General features: G+C 43.4%; 1 protein-coding gene across 1 annotated transcript in view; it reads right to left on the reverse strand.

Annotated features, from left to right (window-relative positions):
* Positions 1–18,221: 18,221 nt before the first annotated feature.
* The window catches only part of LOC134983590 (zinc finger protein 260-like), a 221,730-nt gene continuing 216,874 nt past the window's right edge, over positions 18,222–23,077 (reverse strand). The window contains exon 8 of the mRNA XM_063949259.1: positions 18,222–22,617. Within this exon, the coding sequence (XP_063805329.1) occupies positions 21,624–22,617 (994 nt within the window). The 3' untranslated portion in view covers positions 18,222–21,623. The remainder of the gene's footprint in view (positions 22,618–23,077) is intronic.

Here is a 23,077-nt window from a genome sequence, read left to right on the forward strand (position 1 = left end):
TGCATACATTATATACGTGGCACTTTCTAAGATATAAAAATCCATTTATGTTGAAACCACACCGGTACTGGCTGATACAGATCTACATAGTACAAAAGAACACCGACTAATTGTAACTACCACAACCTTCACCCAGAGAACTACTTCATCCAACCTCTTCATTCCTGAAATGTCTGTTCTTACAACAAGATCACGAAGATTGGCCCCCCTCCTAAAAGCTGTAATAGGTTTTACCCTTTAAAGGATGGCACATCCGGGTCTGACGCCACAATTGGCCAGAGGGCATGCGTAGCCCTGCGAACAATAGGGCTGGCAGTTGAGAAATCACTCGGCCACGGCAACAGATTTCTAGATGCTTTCGGTTTTGGATGTAATAACTCATTCCTGGACATTTGGAGTACCCTATCCTGCTTCTGTAACAAAGACCCATTGTATCCCCTGGCAAGAAATTTCAGAATCATGTTATTTAATAATTCAGGGACTTTATCCCTGTCACTTGTGATGCGAGCCACCCGCATCATTTGTGACAGTGGAAGCCCCTTCTTCAGGGATTCGGGGTGATGACTGGAGGCCATCAGCAATGTGTTCCGGTCCGTGGGTTTGGAAAAGATCTCCGTGGAAATCACCCCATCATTCACCATGATTTTCACATCGAGGAACGTAACTTCCTTTTCGTTGCATGTGTAGGTGAATTTGATCGTGATGGCAAGGCGTTAATCTCCGCCATCAAATCCACGAAGGCTTCTCTCCCACCAGCCCACAGCAGGAAGACATCGTTGATGTACCTAGTATACATTAGGATGTTTGTGGATACCCCCTGGTCCAGGAAGAACATTTTGTGTTCTTCCGCGAACATACACATTAGCATACGAGGGTGCGACCGATGATCCCATCGCGCACCCTCGTAGCTGTAAATAGAACTCACCGTCGAACAGGAAATAATTCCTGTACAACGTGAGCTCCAAGAGAGTCAAAAACAACCTATGGTCAAATGCAGTTGTGGCTAAGTGTTTCTCAAGAAAACCCTGTATGGCCCTCATCCCCTAAGCATGGGGAATGGATGTGTAAAGGCTACGGACATCTAGACAACACATAAGGGTGCCTGGGGCCAAGTTCCGTATTTCATGCAATTTAAGGATAAACGAGTTGGTGTCCTTAAGGAATGTTCTCTGTGCAGGTAACAACGGCTGAAGAATACTGTCCAAAAGTTGTGACACTGGCTGATACAATGAGTCTCTAGCCGATATAATCGGCCTCCCCGGGGGGCTGGTTTGATTTTTGTGGAGCTTAGGTATTGTGTATAACAACGGGCTTTTTGGATGCATCACACAAAGGGCCTTGTGGACTTTAGCTGGTAACTGTCCCTCATCTCTCGCTTTGTCTAGAATGGAAAACAGTTCCTGTTGATATTCCAAAACAGGATTACCCCGCAGTTTGCAATAGACTCCTTCCTCCCCCAGTTGTGTCAGAGCCTCTTGACGATAGTATTCGATATCTAGGATAACAATGGCCCCGCCCTTGTCGGCGGGCCGGATCACAATGTCATCGTACGATGAGGTTGGATACCTTTTGGCCAAGGGGCCTCAATGAAAAAGTTAATTGGAACGTGTTTATTTAGTAACACGTGACTGGGGGTTGTTTTAGTTTTCACCTACATCCTTTTTGATTCATTAATTTTTTCTTTGACCCGGTGGTGTCCCTGGGTCATCGTACTACTCCACAACACTACCTAGAGGTTTCTCTGGGTGAAGGTTGTGGTAGTTACAATTAGTCGGTGTTATTTTGTACTATGTAGATCTGTATCAGCCAGTACCGGTGTGGTTTCAACATAAATGGATTTTTATATCTTAGAAAGTGCCACGTATATAATGTATGCATTTTTAATGCTTTTTTACTATGCGCTCTGGTTTAATGTTTGTGTATGTAATTTTATTATAGGGAGCACACTTGGAGTCCGTACCCATCCAGCGCCTGATTACGAGGGGGAGCGATCTGTGGTTTCCCGAGACAGAGCGGCTGCGCCTGAGTGACTGGCAAGCGCCGGGTTACCATGGCGACAAGCTACGTGCTGGGCGGAAATGACCTGGCGGCTCTGTACCCGGAAGCAGGACGGCGTGGAGGAGACGCGGCGGCGGGTGTGCTCCGGGGGTATTTAGCTGGGTAAGTGTTCTATGTTTGTTTGTTTCTTTATGTATTTGGCCTGAGGAAAGGGCAGAAGCCCTGAAACAGCTGTAGCCTGTTCAATACATTTTTTCATTGCATGTGACTGTCTCCAGTGCCGTTCTTCTCTGGACTTATATATATATATATATAATTTTTTTTTTTATATAGTGACAGAATCACAAAGACGAAGTAAAGTCCAACTCACTTTATTTTCCACCACAGGCAGGTTACAGTTTCGTGAAGGATTTGCAGGTCAGGTTTTACAGGCAGTTTAAAACAGCAACAGCGATCACAGCACAACAGGGTACAGTCTTCCCCTATGAAGTTGGCATAACAATTCCGTATATCTCTTAACATAACCCCACACCCCAGTCCTATCGTCTGGGTGACTGGTTCAACGTCAGAAGCAAAGACCTACTGAACAAACACATTTTTAAAGGTAGCAGACAAGTTGTAGTGATTAGCCCAGCTGTCGCTTACAACAGACTCAGCCAGAACATGGACTGGATTCTATCAGACCTGTTGCTCCAATCCTGCAAAAGTTGCCATTCCACATTAACCTCATGTGGAATCATGCCGTCCCTGCCACACTCCTTCCCCCTTAGCTTGAAATCACTATGGTGAAGCTATGGACTTATCCGGCGAGTTCTCTTCTTCGTTCATATCTATTTGTGCCAACCAACCGGGAACATCATCGGGTTGCTTAGAGGATCGGGATCAACAAACCTTCTGGAAAGGGCATCAGCAGTGACGTGCAATTTCCCCAGATGCTGCTGCACCTCAAATTTGAATGGCTGTAAAGCCAAAAACCAACGGGTCACCTGGGCATTCACTTCTTTGTGTGCATCCGCTGCAAAGGTGCATGATCGGTAAATAGCCGGAATTCTCGCCCTAACAGATATTTCAGTGTTTCCACTGCCCACTTAATTGCTAAGCACTCCTGCTCCACAGTGGAGTATTTGCGCTCCTTGGGCATCAATTTACAGCTAAAGGTAGAGGATGGGTTTCTCAACCCCATCTATCTCGAGAAAGACCTGCCTCTAACGCAGTCCCAGAGGCATCGATCTGCAACAAAAATTGCTTCCTGAAATCAGGATCTGGTCACACCGGCTCTGCGCACAAGGCTTGCCTTAAATCTTGCCAAGCAGTTTCTGCTGGCCTAGACCACTTTATTTCATTTGTGGACTGTTTCTTATGGCACTCAGTGGAGCCGCTCTAGTGGCAAAATCACATCTGAATCTACTGTAATAACCCACTAGACCAAGGAACTTCCTAAGTTGTGTCTTACATTTAGGTTTAGACCAGTGTTTCCCAACCTTGGTCCTCAAGGCACACGAACAGTCCTGTTTTTAGTGATAGCCAGGCTGGAACACAGGTGACTTAATTAGTACCTCAGTTATTTTGATTTAACCATCTGTGCTGAAGCCTGGATATTACTAAAACCTGCACTGTTGGTGTGCCTTGAGGACCGCGGTTGGGAATGCCTGGTTTAGACAATGTGATGACTGCTTTCACCTTACTGGGCTGAGATTTAAATTGCTCTCTGCCAACAATGTACCCCAGATATTTTGCTTCCACCATCCCGATGGCACACTTTTCCAGGTTAGTGGTAAGCCCATGGGTTCGTGGGGACTGTAACACTACCTCTACCTTTGGAAGGTTTGACTCCCAGACTGTGCTAAAAAATGACAATATCATCCAAATATGCTGCCGCATATTCCCTGTGAGGCCGAAGCAACTTATTCATAGCTCTCTGGAAAGTTACTGGGGCTTCATGCAGACCAAAGGGAAGCACTTTGGACTGAAATAAACCCTCTAGGATACAGAAATTGGTCTTTGCCTTTAGTGCAGAGCTGGCCAAACCAGTCTTCGAGATCTACCAACAGTTCACATTTTCCAGCCCACCTAGCTAGTGCACAGGTGTAGTCATTAATAATTAATGTGCTGCATTCATTCCTAACTGACAATTCTACAGGTCTCCTGGAGGCCTGGAAAACATGAACTGTTGGTAGATCTCGAGGACCGGTTTGGCCAGCCCCGCCTTAGTGGCTTCAGTTATAAGAATCTGCCGTACCTTTTTGTCAAGTCAAGAATGGTAAGGTACTGTTTTTTTTTGCCAGATTTTCCAGTAGATCATCAACCCAGTGCATGAGGTTAGAGTCAAATCGAGAAACTTTGTTCAACTTGCGGAAGTCATTACATAATCTTAGTGCCCCGGAAGGCTTAGGTACTAAAACAATGGGATTATTCCACTCGCTATTAGATTCCACCATGACCCCCAGGTGGAGCATTTCCTCTACTTTTACCGCTGCCCGTTTTGCCTCTGTCAAAGTCAGAAAAATGTCTCAATGCACGTTGCCATATTTGCACCGCACACTGGTCCGCGCTGCGCGTGCGTACGCTCTCCCGTGGAGGCGCATACCCGCAATAGCGTGCACTCGCAGGCGCGGTATGCGTATTTACGGTAGAGTTTATATAGTCGTAGCGTGTGACTCATTCGTTACATATTTTCACAATTAATGTAGTTTATAGATCATGGTCCCTTTGATAGATTCTGAAAGTTTGGTTAAAATACAATGTCCCAGAGCTGAGGAATCCCTCTTTATATCGTACGAAGGGTCTAACAGGAATCATACAGCAGTGTTTGGTACCCATCGGAAGAGTATTTAATTAGCAATATTCCGGTGTTGGTTTGGAGCGTATTAATCGCTCGTGCGAATAGTTATGGACATAAGAAGTTTATGTCCATTTCTATTATTTACACATACTCAGGTATGCGGCGGGAAACCCAGTTTCCCACCCACCTGAGCTGTTGGAAATCGTCACAGCCCACCTGTATGAATCACCCTATGACCTTTTGTTATGATGCAGGGCCGAATTCCTTCGGCCAATGGACAATGGGATTGTAGGACCAGGAGATTGCATTGTGTGTGGGGCATAAATAGGCAGGCCGACCACATCCAGCTCTCACTCTCTCATCAACGGTTATCTGCTGATAGCCGGGAGCTGGATATCGAGGCGCAGGCGATCATACCCTTTGTGCGTAAGTTTCTCTCCGTAATCACTGTCTTTCTGTGAGCCAATTTCTCTCATCTCATCTCTCTCTCTCTCTCTCTCTCTCTGTTCTGTTCTCTCATATCTCCCCTAGACTAGGCTAGTATTGTATTGTATTAGATAGTATTGTATTGTATTGCATTTAGGTCAGTGTAGTATTGTCTTTTTGTATTTATTGTTTAGTTCTGTGGTTAGGAAGTCTCTGTTATATTGTAGTGTATCATTTGTACTGTTATCCCCTTTTACAAGTATATTAGATATAATACAGTTAATAGGCTTTGGAACCTAAACCAGCATCTGTGTATTTCCTATAGTGTTAAGTGTTCACTTGAGCGTCGGTGACGCTCAAGCAGCTTTGTAGTTAGTCAGGTTACACAAGGTTGCACTTACACCCTGTACTCACATTAAGGTATTCTGTGTATTTCTTTGGTATAAGGTTTAAACATTAAGGTATAGCATTATGAGCGTCTGCGCCGCTGGTGACCTCCTCGTGGTTTCGAGCGTAAGCTACGCCATAGCGAATCATTACTCTAGTCATAGCCAATAACGTGTCCTGTGATCCCTGGGCCGTGAGCGAACGTGACGCTTGAGCGTCTCGCCTACGGCTGAGCGATCGTTACGCAACTAGCGTACCATTACGGTACTTCTTAAGTAAACAGCGTACAGTGTTCTTAGCTTCATAAAGGGTTGTTTATACGACAAAGGAATTTAGCATTGTCAATTGGGGACTCGTCCTATCCTTCTCATATCTGCACTAGGTAGATCAGCAGACATTATCCCTCCAGCAAAGGGTGGGAGGTTGTCTCACAGTGCTGACGGGATAAGCGTCTGCTTCGCTTAGATAAAGAGTGCTGAAGGAATCCGGGAACCGGAAGTAAGAACAAAACGCTTGTGTCCTTTTAAAACTGTTTATTTTTCTTTTGTCTTGCGTACGCACGCATATATCTGCATTTCTGTTTCATTTTCGTATATCACTATTCCTGTTTGCCAATTTTATAGTTGATAGAAAGTGCTAAAAAGAGATTTGCTGTTATTTCATAGTAGAGGTAATAGTTAAAGTATAGAACAACACACGGTTTGTCTGAGATACAAGGCAGTCAGTGTGGATTGCGGTAGATGATCAGGGATCATTTACATTGATAAAAATATATTGTGTTACGGTGGATCCTTTGCATTGCGTACACGTGTCGCTAACAAAGACTAGCGTACGCAATCCAAAAGGCAGACGCACGCAGCGTTCATTACGCAACGTAGCGTCCGGTTACGCCCACGTAGCTCAAGCTGTGATAAAGTGAAGTAACGCAAAGGCGATAAGTAACGCACAGCGGTAGATAACGCGACGCGGTAAATAACGCAAATCTATTTTTGGAAAAATCTGAAATTTAGTTTAACAGATCCTGCTCCTAATTGGTAACACTTTTGGCCTAAAGACAATTTCTGCGCAGAAATAGATATAGAAACAAAAGTGTACATGTGTTGAGTGAGTGTGTTTTGTATACAAAAGTTTATATAACTTTAAGGTGGAACCAAAAGGAAAGCCGGGTACTCGTCAAGGGACACACGTGTAAGTGACATATACGGTGGCTAGGGAGGCATCCCTGGTTAAATAATATTTGAGCATTAGAGTATAGCGGACCATAAGGTAACAAGACCAGGAGGTCATAAGGTAACAAGACCAGGAGGTCATAAGGTAACAGACCAGGAGGTCATAAGGTAACAGACCAGGAGGTCATAAGGTAACAGGTAAAATAGACAAAGAGGTCCGCTATAAAAGTCCAGTGGCACAACGCCTGGGGTGTTGGTGCAGAACCCATATAGGCCATACAAGCTCTTGCTGAAGGAATCGCGGCCGGAAACATCGATTCCATTGATCTTTCAGTACATGACAAGTAGTGCTCGTGTACTGAACGATTGGACCGCACGTAATTGTGTGCAGTAGTTAGTAATCTGACCTAATACCATTAGAGTAAAGTGGTCACAAACGCTATTTGTACATTCTGACGTGATTTGTGTAATTTTTTATTTTTGGAAGGGAAGTTCGCTGGTCACTCAGGAACTATCCAACAACCGATACTTGCTGGGGAACGCGCCCCAGTAAATAAAGGTTCACAGGGGCCCTAGGTTGGGTACAGCAGCTCTGGTTACAGTGATTGCAGTACTGGCCAACGTGGGCGAGAAGTAAGTGGGGTACTTGATAAACCACCACCGCCGGCCTGCCCAAGGACATCTTGGTTTGTTTGTAAGGGTTCGCTGAAAACCTTGAGATAAAGATCCAAGGAGGAATAAGCAACGCCTGCAGATTATGGGGGCCATTTGTTCAGGTAGGGGGCGATCAACCTCGGTTCGGGTTGATTCAGAGAACCGACCAGTTGGGTCGGCACGATATGTAATGTGTGAAAAATACGGTAGTCACACAGAGGTTTTATGTGATGAATGGGAGAGAATGACTGTACAAGACAGGGACAAATTCCCAAGAATAGGTAGCTTTAGTCCAGAAGTGTTACAAAATTTAAGGAGGAGGATATGTCTCGTAAAATCAGCAAAGAGACGAATTCAACATCATGATTATTTACAGTTATGGCACCAGGAAGGTGAGATACAGAGAGGTTTGGCTCTGGCGGCAGGATCTGGGGCAGTCAGGAAGTTGATTGCCACAGCTCCTCCTCCACCATACATTGCAGGAGAGAAGTTGATTGCGGAGAGAAACGCACTGGGTTGTAAAACACAAACTCTTAGTAACCCTGTAAATGTTAATGATGTTAACCAAATAACTCATGCAAGTATTAACCCGTGCAAGATGTACCCTGTTTTGAACCTTCCTCAGGAGTGTGATCAAGAAGACGATTCAGCAACAATTTCAGCTCTCTCTCTTGCAGCCACCATAGCAGAGACCACAGTAGGCACAGCGACACCCACGAGATTAGTGAAAGCCCCTAGCGGAGGGATAGGTGAGGTCGTGTCAACGGGTAAGTACGGCACCATGCACTACACTGAAACAATTGTACCACAACAAGCTGTAGAATCTACACAGGAAGAGGCTGTTAGAATTGCTCCTGTAAGGGTAATAGCAGTTCCCAATGGAAAAACAGATGTGTCTGGAGCCACTCCCATAAGGAACATTGCCATGTACACTCCATTTTCCAGAATGGAATTAAGAACAATAGTGTCCGAATTTCCTGACCCCAGGAAGGATTTAGTTGCTAGCCAAAAATACATCAGGGATCTAGGTAACACTGTAGAACCCAACAACAAGGATTGGCAGATACTGCTAAGAGCTTGTTTACCTTCCAATGTTGACGCAACTCAGTTCTTAGCTGACTGTGCATTGGATAAAGATGTACCGCTTACAGACGTGTACAACAAGGATAATGTAAAAAGGATAAATTTACAGCTAAAGGAGTATTTCCCAGCCGTTGTTAAATGGAACAAGATATTTTCCATTAAGCAAAAGGAGTCCGAAACGGCAACAGAGTATTTTCACCGGGCACTATTAGAAATGGCAAAGTACACTGGTATAGAAGACATTAAGACCAACCCAAACCATCGAGAAGTAGCAGTATCTGTACTGATGGATGGTTTGAAAGAAACATTAAAAGCTAGGGTACAGACCACACAACCATGTTGGCGAGGTCTGTCAGTGTCCACATTGAGAGAGGCTGCTATTGATCACGACAGAAACATCACTAGGCACAGGGAGTCGCAAAGTGATAAGTTGATGTCCGTAAGTATACAGGCGCTGACCACAAGGCAACCTGCGTATGTACCACCGAATCCTGTGGGTAAGGCAAGTGTAATAACATGTTTTTCTTGTAACAGACCGGGACACTTTGCACGAGAATGTAGAACAAAGAATGTACAAAGATCTTTTCAACCCCCTAGACAACAACACAACACACGACATTGGGAGCAGGGTCCACAGAGGCGGAGTTTTGAGCCACATACAGGGGAAACAAAAAGATATCCCCCAAACAGAGACTGGCATGCCTCTGGTAGTTCCCAGCTAACCCCCTCACAAGTAGTTGCTGCCAATGGGATTCAGGGAGGTCAGCATACCCAATAGGGGTGTGGCCATACCTGTAATCTGCAGCCAGTTAAGTTGATTGCCAGTCTTGGAAGCGAACCAGAGATTGCAATCAATGTGGCTGGTAAAACTTTAAACTTTCTTGTAGACACAGGGGCGGCCAAGTCAGTGATAAATTCGACAGTGGGCATGAGAACCACTGGTAGGACAATTCCAGCCATGGGAGTAACAGGAGTAGTCCAGCACTACCCTGTTAGCAAACCAGCCGAGATTACAATAGGGCCTTTGCATACCAAGCATTCCTTTTTGCTGGCTGCATCTGCACCAACTAATCTCCTGGGAAGAGACTTACTATGTAAAATGGGTTGCGTCATTTATTGTACTCCTGAAGGTGTATTCTTGGACATCCCTGAGAATCACGCTCAGGAAGTACGAGACATGTTAGACTCCCCATCAAAATTAATGTCACATTCCATTATGACAAATAGGAATCCATCCCAAGTAGAAGAGATGACATCTCAGATACCAGAGTCGCTTTGGACAAAAGATGGACAGGACACTGGATTAATGGCAAACGTAGCTCCAGTAGTTGTGCAAGTAAAAGATGGTAGGATAGCTCCAAAAATCCCACAGTATCCTCTGAAGCCAGAGGTGGAGCTAGGAGTTTTTCCCGTAATAGAGCGCTTGCTACAACAGGGCATTCTAGTAAGAACGTCCAGCACCGCAAATAGTCCCATCTTCCCTGTTAAAAAGAGTGGGGGGAGGGGTTACAGGCTAGTGCAGGATCTAAGGGGGATTAACAAAATAGTTGAGAGTCAGTTCCCCGTAGTGCCTAATCCAGCTGTCATCCTAATGCAAATTCCTCCCACTGCCAAATTTTTCACTGTTATTGACCTCTGCTCCGCTTTCTTTTCGGTACCTCTGCACCCTGACAGCCAATATTTGTTTGCATTCACATACAGAGGAGTCCAATACACGTGGACTCGGTTACCCCAAGGTTTCATAGACAGTCCAAGTATATTTTCTCAGGCTTTGCATGATTGTTTACAGTCTTTCCAACCAGACAGTGGATCAGTATTGATACAGTATGTGGACGATTTATTACTGTGTTCAGATTCACTGGAAGCATCTCTGAAGGATACGAAACAGCTCCTGTTTCATCTTTCAGACACAGGTCACAAGGTTTCCAAAGACAAGTTGCAATTATGCCAAGCTAAGGTAAAATATTTGGGACACTGTCTAACACAAGGACTGAGACACCTGACCGCTGATAGAATCCAAGCCATTAGAGACATGACACTGCCACAAACCCAACAACAGATCAGGACGTTTTTAGGAATGTGTGGGTATTGCCGTAATTGGATCCCAGGGTTTTCCATATTGGCGCTACCTTTGCAGGAAATGGTCTCTTCAAACAAACCTGATCGGATTTCGCATACAGACGAATCCGAAACAGCATTTGAGAGACTCAAACAGTGTCTAACGCAGGCACCAGCACTAGGTATGCCAGACTATGGGAAACCCTTTGAACTATACGGAACAGAAAGTGCTGGGTGCGCAGCAGGTGTACTAACACAAAAACACGGTGATGCCAGCAGGCCAATTGCATACTACAGCGCTCAGCTAGACACGGTAGCGCGATCCCTCCCCACATGCTTGCGTAGCGTTGCGGCGATAGCATTGCTAGTGACAAAAAGCGAAGATGTTGTGCTAGGCCACAACCTCACAATCCATACACCGCATGCGGTATCTGCCTTATTGAATTCTGCCCAAACCAGACACGTCTCATCAGCAAGGTTTACGAGATGGGAATTGGCATTAATGGCCCCAGTAAACATCACCATAAGGAGATGCAGCGCATTAAACCCTGCAACATTCCTCCCAGGTGTGCCTGGTCAGGCACAAAGGGTGGGAGGTGAGAGTGATGGGGAAGGAGGATTTAATGCAAAGGAAGATACACATGATTGTATGGAATATTTGACCCAAAATTTTACCGCAAGGCCTGACATCAGTGACAATCCACTGGAAGATGCAGAACTCACGTTCTACACGGACGGTAGTTGTCATAGACAGTCAGACTCGGGAGACTTGTGTACTGGATACGCAGTCGTAGATGACCAAGACACCATAGAAGCGGAACCGCTAGGCCCACCTCACTCAGCCCAGGTTGCTGAACTGGTCGCCCTAACCAGAGCATGTGAATTGGCTAAGGGTAAGTCTGCCAATATCTACACCGATTCTAGATACGCGTTCGGGGTAGTACATGATTTCGGAGCGCTATGGCGTCTCAGAAATTTCATGACGGCAGCTGGTACACCGATAGCGCATGCAGCTCACATAAAAAGGCTTCTAACAGCGATACAGGAACCCGACAGAGTGGCTGTTATCAAATGTAAAGCACATACATATAGCCAAGACCCAGTATCCCTTGGTAACAGCCGAGCAGACGAAGCCGCAAAGCTTGCAGCTGCTACCCCCACACGGACAAACACCACACAGTTGATGGTATTTAATACCATCAACACACAGAAGTTGTGTGAGATGCAGAATTTGTGTTCCACACAGGAAAGAGCAGTCTGGAAGGCAAAGGGATATGGCCAGGAGTCCTCAGGGCTCTGGACGGATGGACATGGTAAACCAGTGGCCCCCAGGGCATACCTTCCATGTCTGGCTGAAGCAGCTCACGGGCTGACTCATCTAGGCAAGGAGGGGATGTGCAAATTGGTAAGAGCATACTGGTGCGCCCCAGGATTCTCCTCTCATGCGGGTAAAAGAGCAATGTCATGCCTTACCTGTCTGAGAAAGAATATTGGAAAAGCAATACCTACAGAACCATCCCATATCCCACCTGCCGGCGGCCCTTTCCAGGTAATACAAATTGACTTCATTCAATTACCCCCATGTAGAAATTTGAAATATGTACTTGTCTGTATAGATGTTTTCTCGAATTGGGTCGAAGCTTTTCCAGCAGCTACAAATACCGCTATGTTTACAGCTAAGAAAATTGTGCAGGAATTTGTATGTAGATATGGTATCCCTAGAATCATTGAAAGTGATAGGGGTACCCATTTTACAGGTGATGTCTTTCAAGGAATGTGTAAGTTGATGGGTATTGATAGCAAGCTGCACACTCCGTACCGTCCACAGGCGAGTGCGAAGGTCGAAAGAGTGAACAGCACTATTAAAAATAAATTGAGTAAAGTAATGGCAGAGACAGGATTGACGTGGCCAGAAGCTTTACCCATTGTTTTGTATAGCATCAGAACCACTCCCAGGTCCCCTCTTAACCTGTCCCCTTTTGAAATTCTGTTTGGTCGACAACCGCATGTCATGATTAACCCTCAGGATGATTTGAAATGTAACAATGAAGTAACTGTAAAATACTTGATTAACATGAGTAAACAGTTGAGGAATCAAAATGATAATCTGAAGTTGGTGATTCCTGATTTACCAGATAGTAATTGTCATGACATTGAACCTGGGGATTATGTAATGATACGAAATTTTCTACGCTCAGGTTGTCTTATTGATAGATGGGAAGGACCATACCAGGTCTTATTGACCAGCACCACAGCATTGAAGGTTGCTGAGAGAGAGACTTGGGTCCATTCATCCCACTGCAAAAAGGTTGCTGATCCAGAGAAGTCCCGTGATAAGGAACAGACGGTAGAGGTTGTATCACTAGAGTGTCTGTTCCAGGAGGACTGAGGCGGCACCTGAGCCTTGAAGACCGAAAGCAGTTGTCGACTCCCTTCTCCCTTTTATTGTTTTTCTCCACTTCCCAGCCCCTCTCCCTTAAAATTTCTTTTTCCCCCTTCTCATTCTTCTCTATTTCCTCCTCAAAGATGGACTTGCCCCAAGAGACTGTGATCCGGATTTTGATGTTAACCATGATGTTGACCAGAGCAGTCTGTTCCGGCGAGAGTACCATAGAGGTCGAAAGAGGTTCTGGAATGGGTTCCGATTATGATGATGGAGGTGTAGTTTTCCAAGATCAACCAAACCAACAAGCAAAGGCGAGTATCAGAAAACGATCCGATAGAAGAAATTGTGATGGATTGTTAGCTGAAGAAAATTGTATCTGTAGGCTCTGTGATAATCTGGTTGAAGATGGATGCATAAAGAAATGCCAATCTAGTTTTAATATCCATATAGACCGGCATCCATTGAGTGACTATCACTCCTTAGTGGGTAACGTGTTAAACCAAACAGATTGTTGGGTATGCTCTCAAGTACCTCAGGGTCACAGCAAATCAGGGCTAGTACCATTTCCTTTAACGTTAGGGGAGGTACTTGAGCTAAGTGGTGGGAGACCGGTGGACCGGAGGTTTAACATCTCCAGCCCTCCTAGTTTGAAGCTCCACCAATACCATGTGGATAGGTCCCTCTTATGTTTTAACATCTCCAATCCTAGAAAACCGGGAAATTGGGAAGTGTCATGGAGTAACCACACCATGACCTTTTCACACAGAGCAGATAGAATGCCTACAGATACAGAGCTCGTACGCCACATAGCCAGTAGAGGAAAATCTTTCCGGTATCGATATACCTTAGGAAATAGGATTACTAGAGTTGGAGAGGTATCACCAGGATACTGTGCACATATCGTACAAACCGATACGTGCATTAGGCAGATGGAAGAATTAGGGTCAGGAGATTTCACCTGGAAGGTTTGTAACATGGTCATGTCCTTCTCCGTCCCATATGTTCTCCCCGATGATGCATATTTCATATGCGGGAGAAAGGCGTACAAGTGGCTTGCCCCAAACTCTGAAGGATTGTGTTATATTGGAAAAGTATTGCCTGAAGTGATGACTGTTACACATGACAAAATGAAGGACATACACCGTGGTGCCCAAGCTCCTTATACTCACACTCATTACGAGCACCGAGTTAAAAGACAACTGTCAGAAAGGTTAGAGAATCCGGCCTCTGATCTTATCCATGAATCCACCGGGATTCAGGTTCTGGTAGCGTTAGATTTCACTCGCACCGCTCGAGGTGTGATGAATTATAAATACATTTCCGCACTTGCCAATTTGTTAGATAATATCACTGAAATGTATGATGACACGTTTAGATACACTGGAAGAGAACTTCAAGCTTATAAAACAGAACTAGTTCAGCATAGGATGGTTCTTAATTATCTTACAGCAGTAACAGGCGGATATTGTGTTACATTGGCAACACAGTACGGCATAAAGTGTTGCACGTATATCACAAATAGCACCGAGGATCCGGTAGAGGTCATAGACCAAAAGATGGACGATATTCTCCAATTGAAGTGGGAATTTCATCGAAAACACAATCTCACCCTTGCTGCTGTAGGTAATGAGCTGACTGGTTGGGTGTCATGGTTGAACCCGCGAAATTGGTTCTCCGGTTTAGGAGACTGGGCTCAAGGAGTCATAATGGATGTTGGAAAGTTTCTACTATGTATCTTGGGTGTCGTTATATCGATTGGATTGATATTTAGATGCGGGCAGGCTTTAATGAGGTGCAAACAAAGTACAAAAGTGATGAGCTTGAGGAGTGAGGAAACTGTAATTAACCTGGATTTGATTTATGACCCAATGATAGAAACCAGAATGTGATGAAAATGCGATTATACGGTCAGTTTCTTTCACCTGTTTTTCTGCTTTTCTCCCAGATACAAAGACCCCCTTGGACGAGGAAGCTGACGAGACGAGATGTATACAGACAACGGATTGACCAAAGAAGAAGATTTGACAACTTTAAATATGGACACTTGATGAACTTTGCCATGGATCCCCAGTTTCCCTAGTATTTTTAAACTCACGCTAGCCCAACATTTTTGTAAATCTGATGGCACTGACAAAGCTTGTTGCTCATGCCTAAGGAGCAAAACAGCGCAAAGAAGACGACTCTCAACAGATACCGAACACAACTTCAACAACAGATGTACATTTCCCTGACATAGAATATCATTGCATTTTTCGTAAGTGTTCTTTATCTTCATCTCTACAACCCTCAGGTAATGACACACATAGACGATAGGGAATACAGGCACAGATATCAGCAACCACATACCTCCCCCACTCATGTATCATCAACTAAAATGTGCTCCCCATTTTGTTCAAAATCCGAAAAGAGCTCGGTAAAGTTTGACAGCCCATCCACAGACCTGTACCACAGGATAAGAAGGAATTCAAATGTATACTTCGCAATACCTCGAAGCTTGATTTACAACACGTACGGCACGATGATACATGACCCCCCAAACATGGATTCATACACACATGCTTCTGCTATCTCACTAGGTCATACCCTCTTCACACCTTCTCCTCTCTCCTCCCTTACCCAACCATGGAAATCAATTAACCCCTGACTTACATTTTTCTCCTTAAATGTTTTGTGGCAGTTATTATTGACTGCCAAAGGGTGGACTGTCAAAGTCAGAAAAATGTCTCAATGCACGTTGCCATATTTGCACCGCACACTGGTCCGCGCTGCGCGTGCGTACGCTCTCCCGTGGAGGCGCATACCCGCAATAGCGTGCACTCGCAGGCGCGGTATGCGTATTTACGGTAGAGTTTATATAGTCGTAGCGTGCGACTCATTCGTTACATATTTTCACAATTAATGTAGTTTATAGATCATGGTCCCTTTGATAGATTCTGAAAGTTTGGTTAAAATACAATGTCCCAGAGCTGAGGAATCCCTCTTTATATCGTACGAAGGGTCTAACAGGAATCATACAGCAGTGTTTGGTACCCATCGGAAGAGTATTTAATTAGCAATATTCCGGTGTTGGTTTGGAGCGTATTAATCGCTCGTGCGAATAGTTATGGACATAAGAAGTTTATGTCCATTTCTATTATTTACACATACTCAGGTATGCGGCGGGAAACCTAGTTTCCCACCCACCTGAGCTGTTGGAAATCGTCACAGCCCACCTGTATGAATCACCCTATGACCTTTTGTTATGATGCAGGGCCGAATTCCTTCGGCCAATGGACAATGGGATTGTAGGACCAGGAGATTGCATTGTGTGTGGGGCATAAATAGGCAGGCCGACCACATCCAGCTCTCACTCTCTCATCAACGGTTATCTGCTGATAGCCGGGAGCTGGATATCGAGGCGCAGGCGATCATACCCTTTGTGCGTAAGTTTCTCTCCGTAATCACTGTCTTTCTGTGAGCCAATTTCTCTCATCTCATCTCTCTCTCTCTCTCTCTCTCTCTGTTCTGTTCTCTCATATCTCCCCTAGACTAGGCTAGTATTGTATTAGATAGTATTGTATTGTATTGCATTTAGGTCAGTGTAGTATTGTCTTTTTGTATTTATTGTTTAGTTCTGTGGTTAGGAAGTCTCTGTTATATTGTAGTGTATCATTTGTACTGTTATCCCCTTTTACAAGTATATTAGATATAATACAGTTAATAGGCTTTGGAACCTAAACCAGCATCTGTGTATTTCCTATAGTGTTAAGTGTTCACTTGAGCGTCGGTGACGCTCAAGCAGCTTTGTAGTTAGTCAGGTTACACAAGGTTGCACTTACACCCTGTACTCACATTAAGGTATTCTGTGTATTTCTTTGGTATAAGGTTTAAACATTAAGGTATAGCGTTATGAGCGTCTGCGCCGCTGGTGACCTCCTCGTGGTTTCGAGCGTAAGCTACGCCATAGCGAATCATTACTCTAGTCATAGCCAATAACGTGTCCTGTGATCCCTGGGCCGTGAGCGAACGTGACGCTTGAGCGTCTCGCCTACGGCTGAGCGATCGTTACGCAACTAGCGTACCATTACGGTACTTCTTAAGTAAACAGCGTACAGTGTTCTTAGCTTCATAAAGGGTTGTTTATACGACAAAGGAATTTAGCATTGTCACCTCGCATATGCAATAGAGCCCTTGCTTTACTACCACCCCGGGAGGACTATCAATATCATGCTGAATGATTTGGGTCTTCCCTGGAATGACAGAAAACACATCCTGGAACCGTGCTACTAAATTCACCACTTCCTGTTTCTGGCTAGCACTTAGGGTGACTTCAATGGGTACCTGGCAGTCCGGGGTTTTCGTAGCTACGAAAGATGGTTGACTGACACTTTCTAAGGCTTTAATAAATTTACATGATAGAGTTGTACCTTCTTTCTTCTACCCTCCTGTTGTATAGTTAACAGGTCCCACTGCCTCTATGATCTCATACGGGCCTCGCCACTGGGCATGTCATAACTACGCTTCTGTCGCTGTTGAACCTATCCATATGCTCGAACACAAGTGGGACAATTTGCCTCAAACGGTCTTACAGTTGAGACACAAACTGGACAAGATTAGGTTTTCAGCATGACTGTTGTTCCCACACTTCTTTCAGCAGATCTGGAAACCCTCTGGGTTGTCTCCCGTATAGGAGTTCGAAGGGACTAAATTCTAACTCCTCATTCTTCAGATGAGGAAAGGAGCTAGCATCAAATCTGTATAGGCTCGCTGTGACTCCCCTGTGAGGCAAGGAGCTAACATGGCAGCTCATTCCTCCTCAGGCCACTTTAACTGTGCGGCAGTGCGTTCAAAAGTGCATAAAAATGCCTCAATAACATTTGAGGGTGCAAATTTCTGTAACTCTTCCCACTGCTGTCCACCTTTTCTTATTACTGTTAATTCAGCATGCAATGACTGTTTTTGGGTTTGCTGGCCTGTAGCCTGCTCAGCAAACACTGTCAAATATTCCTCCTTGTTTCCCTGCTTTTCATACACAAATTTAGCAGGCTTAATTAGCCAGATTCCCAGCACACTATCTCAGCTGGATTCCCTTAACACTGCACACCATTAAATGGGCTTCTCTAGTCCTATACAGAGGAATTAGTAAACAATTTGTATTGTGCACAGCCTGCAAAAGACACATATAAGTGTTCACTGCCATTTTAGGATTCAAACTCACCAAGCCGCTATGCAACGGGTAGCATCCAGCAATTGTGGTCCCTGTTCAGGTGCCAAATGTGACAGAACAATATAGACCGAGTAAAGTCCAACTCACTTTATTTTCCACCATAGGCAGGTTACACAGTTTCGCAGGTCAGGTATTACAGGCAGTTTAAAACAGCAACAGCAGTCACAGCACAACAGGGTACAGTCTTCCCAATCAAGTTGGTTTATCAATTCCAGATTGCTCCTAACATAACCCCACACCCCAGTCCTGTCGTCTGGGCGACAGGTTCACCATCAGAAGCAAAGACCAACAGCACAAACACATTTGTAAAAGGTAGCAGACAAGTTGTAGTAATTAGCCCAGCTTTCGCTTACAACAGACTCAGCCAGAACCCGGACTGGCTTACATCAGACCTGTTGCTGTTGCTCCAACCCTGCCGTTCCACATTAACCTCATGTGGCATCATGTTGTCCTGCCAATATATATATGTTTGTATACACACACACACACACACACACACAATGCTTTCTAATATTGTCTAGAAATTTCATTAGGCCTCAATCAGGCCTTACACCTGTAACATAGTTGGTGAGGTCAAAAAAAGACCAGTAGTCCATCAAGTTCAACCTGAATTATGATGCATTCCCTATTCTATTCTGGTTAAAGTCTATATCCTCGTATATCTATTTTCTGTTAGAAATGTATCTAACCCATTTCTAAACTCATTGACTGAGTCCGCCATAACAACCTTCTCTGGCAGTGTATTCCATATTCGTATTGCCCTTACAGTGAAGAATCCCTTCCTGAGTATGGAATTTCCTCTCCTCAAGCCTTAGCGGGTGTCCGCGGGTTTTGTGTAAAGGTCTCTTAATTTACAAATCATCCGATAGCTCTGCATATTGCCCCTTTATATACTTGTAAATATTAATCATATCTCCTCTTAGTCGTCTCATTTCTAGTGTAAATATACCTAAGCTCGAAAGCATCACCTCGTAGTCCAGTGTCTCCAAACCTTTAATCCGTTTGGTAGCTCACCCTTTCAAGTTCTAACATGTCTCTTTTATGGTGTGGTGCCCAGGACTGTACACAATACTCAAGATGCGGCCGTACCAATGATTTGTACAGTGGTAAGATTACACTCTCATCCCTAGTATAAATTCCCCTTTTAATGCATGCTAAGACCTTATTTGTCTTTGTTGCTGCACTTTGACATTGTGTGTCGCCGCTAAATCTACTATCAATGAACACCCCCAAATCCTTTTCTAATACAGTTTCCCCTATATTTTCCCCATTTAATTGGTAGGTTGCCCATTTATTCTTAGTCCCAAAGTGCATAACTTTACATTTTTCCACATTAAACCTCATACACCATTTCATTGCCCAAGCTTCCAGTTTATATAAATCGCTCTGAAGAGACTCCACATCCACGTCTGACTTTATTACCCTGCATATTTTAGTATCGTCTGCAAAAATCTACACTGTGCTTTCTAGTCCTTCTCCTAAGTCACTAATAAATATATTAAACAATAGTGGCCCCAGCACAGAACCCTGCGGTATTCCACTGATAACTTTATCCCAGGTGGAAACATTCCATTAACCACCACTCGCTGTTCCCTGTTATCAAGCCAATTACTCACCCATGTACAAATATTGCCTCCTATACCGAGCTCCCTTAATTTGAAAATCAGCCTCCGGTGAGGCACTGTGTTGAAAGCTTTTGCAAAATCCAGATAGACCACATCTACTGCGTTACCCTGGTCGAGATTGTCGCTTACTATCTCATAGAAGCTAATCAATTTAGTTTGGCATGACCTATTTCTCACAAAACCGTGCTGGTTCTTATTAATAGCATGAGAGTTCTCCAAGTAATCCTGTATACTGTCCCTTAGTATAATTTCTAATAGTTTCCTCACTATTGTTGTCAGACTAACTGGTCTATAGTTACCAGGATGAAGTTTAATACCCTTTATAAATATTGGGACTACATCCGCTATACGCCAGTCCTTTGGCACCATGCCTGATCTAAGTGACTCCGTGAAAATCAAATACAGTGGCCTTGCTAGTTCAGCATTTAGCTCCATCAGAACCCTAGGATGAAGTCCATCTGGACCAGGAGATTTAATAGTCTTAATTTTTTTTAATCGCTCACAGACTACTTACTAGACAGAAAAGTATTAAGCAATGGGCCTTTATCAATACTATTGTTACTAATACCACCATCTGTTCCTATCTAGTAAACACTGATGAAAATGTGTTCAATAATTCAGCCTTTTCTTTGTCATTATTTATCAGGAATTCCAGTTAGCTTTTTAATGGTCCTATATTCTCTCTTTTTAGCCTCTTATCATTTATGTACTTAAATAATTTTTTAGGGTTAGTTTTGCTCTCCTTAGCGATTTGCTTTTCGTTTTCTATTTTAGCTGCTCTGATTTCCTTTTGGCATTTTTTTGTTACATTCCCGTCTGTTTTAAAAGCTTTGAATGCTTGCCTCTTTTTAACCATTTCTTCCTTCACCTTTTTGTTTAGCCACATTAGATTGAATTTAATACTCTTAGTTTTACTGCCCATGGGGATGCACTTAAGGATATATTTGTCAATGCTGTGTAAATCATTGATGAGAGTTTATAGAACATAAGACCCTATATAACAATGTGATCTAATTATTACTGTGGTGAGTTATACAGATATATAAAAGAATAAGGAAACTGCAAAACATTTCCCCCAAAAAAGGACCTGCTCATCTTATTTGAGGATACACACCGCCACCTATGCCTGGGAATAGTAAGTAATATACAAAACATTAATATACATTTACTCATTGTTGCCTACAATTCAGTGGTGATCATGGGCTATATGGTTGGTGCCTTAAGGGTACGTGTGGGTAAATAAGACTATAGACTTGGGGAAGAGTAGGAGCTCCCAAAATTCCTGAGGGAAAATGCAAATAAATTATCTTTGGCGCTGCATTATACCGGAAGAAATGGCGAATCTCATACATCATTGTACTGATGCGCCGATATCCCATACCGAACCCATCAATAACAACTGAATATTAATGAACAAATTGTTAAATATATACATTGTTGGGTCCTGGATTGAAGTGCTCCTAGAATGGACTTGCATTATTACTGGAAAAAAGGAGCATCAGAAGATCAAACATACACTAAACACTTCATAGTATATTATTAAATAGCAACTGAATGATCAAAAAACACTTAAAACAATAAAAAAATAAAACAAAAATAAGATTTCTAAAATCAATAATCTCATTGTGTGGTGTCTGAGAGCAACGCGTTTTGCAGTCTGCTTTCTCAAGCAATGTGGCATCAGTGAAACGCATTGCTTTTGGGCATCATATTGATTTTAAAATTTCTATTTATGTTTTAATTCATTGTTTAAGTCTATTCTATCACTTAATTGCCGTATTATGTCAGTGTATTTAGGCCTGTTTTATAAATTTACAATAATATAAAATAATTTAAGTATTGATGTTTCTTATGTCATTGAAGTTTTTTTAATGTGAGTTTTTTGGTGTTTATCAAGATTTACTTTACATGTAAAACATTTCCCACACTCAGAACATGGAAATAGTGTCCCATTGGTGTGCATTTTCTTATGTGTAACAAGAACAGACGACTGGGTAAAACATTTCCCGCACTCAGAACACAAAAATGGCTTCTCACCTGTGTGGCATCTCTGATGTGTAACAAGATGTGATTTGTGTATAAAACATTTCCCACACTCAGAGCATGAAAATGGTTTCTCACCTATGTGAATTTTTTTATGTTTATTAAGATCTGATGACTGAGTAAAACATTTCCCACACTCAGGGCATGGATATGGCCTCTCACCTGTGTGACATCTCTTATGTTTAACAAGATCTGATGATCGGGTAAAACATTTCCCACACTCAGCACATGAAAATAGCCGCTCACCTGTGTGCTGTATCTGATGTTTAACCAGATTTGATTTCTCTGTAAAACATTTCCCACATTCAGAACATGGAAATGGTCTCTCCCCAGTATGACTTCTCTCATGCCTAACAAGATGTGATTTGTATGTAAAACTTTTCCCACACTCAGAACATGAAAATGCATTCTCACCTGTGTGACTTCTCTCATGTGTAACAAGATATGATTTCTGTGTAAAATTTTTCCCACACTCAGAACACGAAAATGGCTTCTCACCTGTGTGACGTCTCTCATGCCTAACAACAGCTGATTTGTCAGTAAAACATTTCCCACAATCAGAACATGGAAATGGTTTCTCACCTGTGTGAATTCTCTGATGTAGAATAAGATGTGTTTTCCGTGCAAAGTAATTCCCACACTCAGAACATGAATACGGTTTTTCACCTGTGTGAATTCTCTGATGTGCAGTAAGATCCGATTTCTGCCTGAAACATTTTGCACACTCGGAACATGGAAATGGTTTCTCGCCTGTGTGAATTCTCTGATGTGCCATAAGACGTTCTTTTCGAGTAAAGCATGTGCCACACTCAGAACATGAAAACGGCCTCTCACCTGCCTTAGCTCGATGATGGATTTTAGGCTTTGTGATCTGTGTCAAATATTTGGTAGCTATAGAAGAGGGAAATGCTTCATCTACTCTAAGTGCTGCAATAGATGTACCAATATCTGAATTTTCAGGAGAACATTCCCCATGAGAAGTGGGATCAAATGGAGCAATAGCATTTTCTCCTTGAGTATCTTGTGTGGGGTTATCTTCTATTTCACCATCTGAAGTGAGATAGAGATGTTCCTCTGAGGTATTCTTTTTGAGATGTCCAACTGTTGAGTACAAGAAACAAATATATAGGAACATTAACATTTTCCTGTAATAAGAACAATTTTTGGATACAGATGTCAGAGTTCGTAAACCACTATGAGCAGGAGCATCACTGGGCACCACCACAGGACCCAAGAAAAAAAAACATGCTCTACATTGCT

This window comes from Pseudophryne corroboree (assembly GCF_028390025.1).
Source record: "Pseudophryne corroboree isolate aPseCor3 chromosome 3 unlocalized genomic scaffold, aPseCor3.hap2 SUPER_3_unloc_19, whole genome shotgun sequence".
NCBI classification, from domain to species: domain Eukaryota; kingdom Metazoa; phylum Chordata; class Amphibia; order Anura; family Myobatrachidae; genus Pseudophryne; species Pseudophryne corroboree.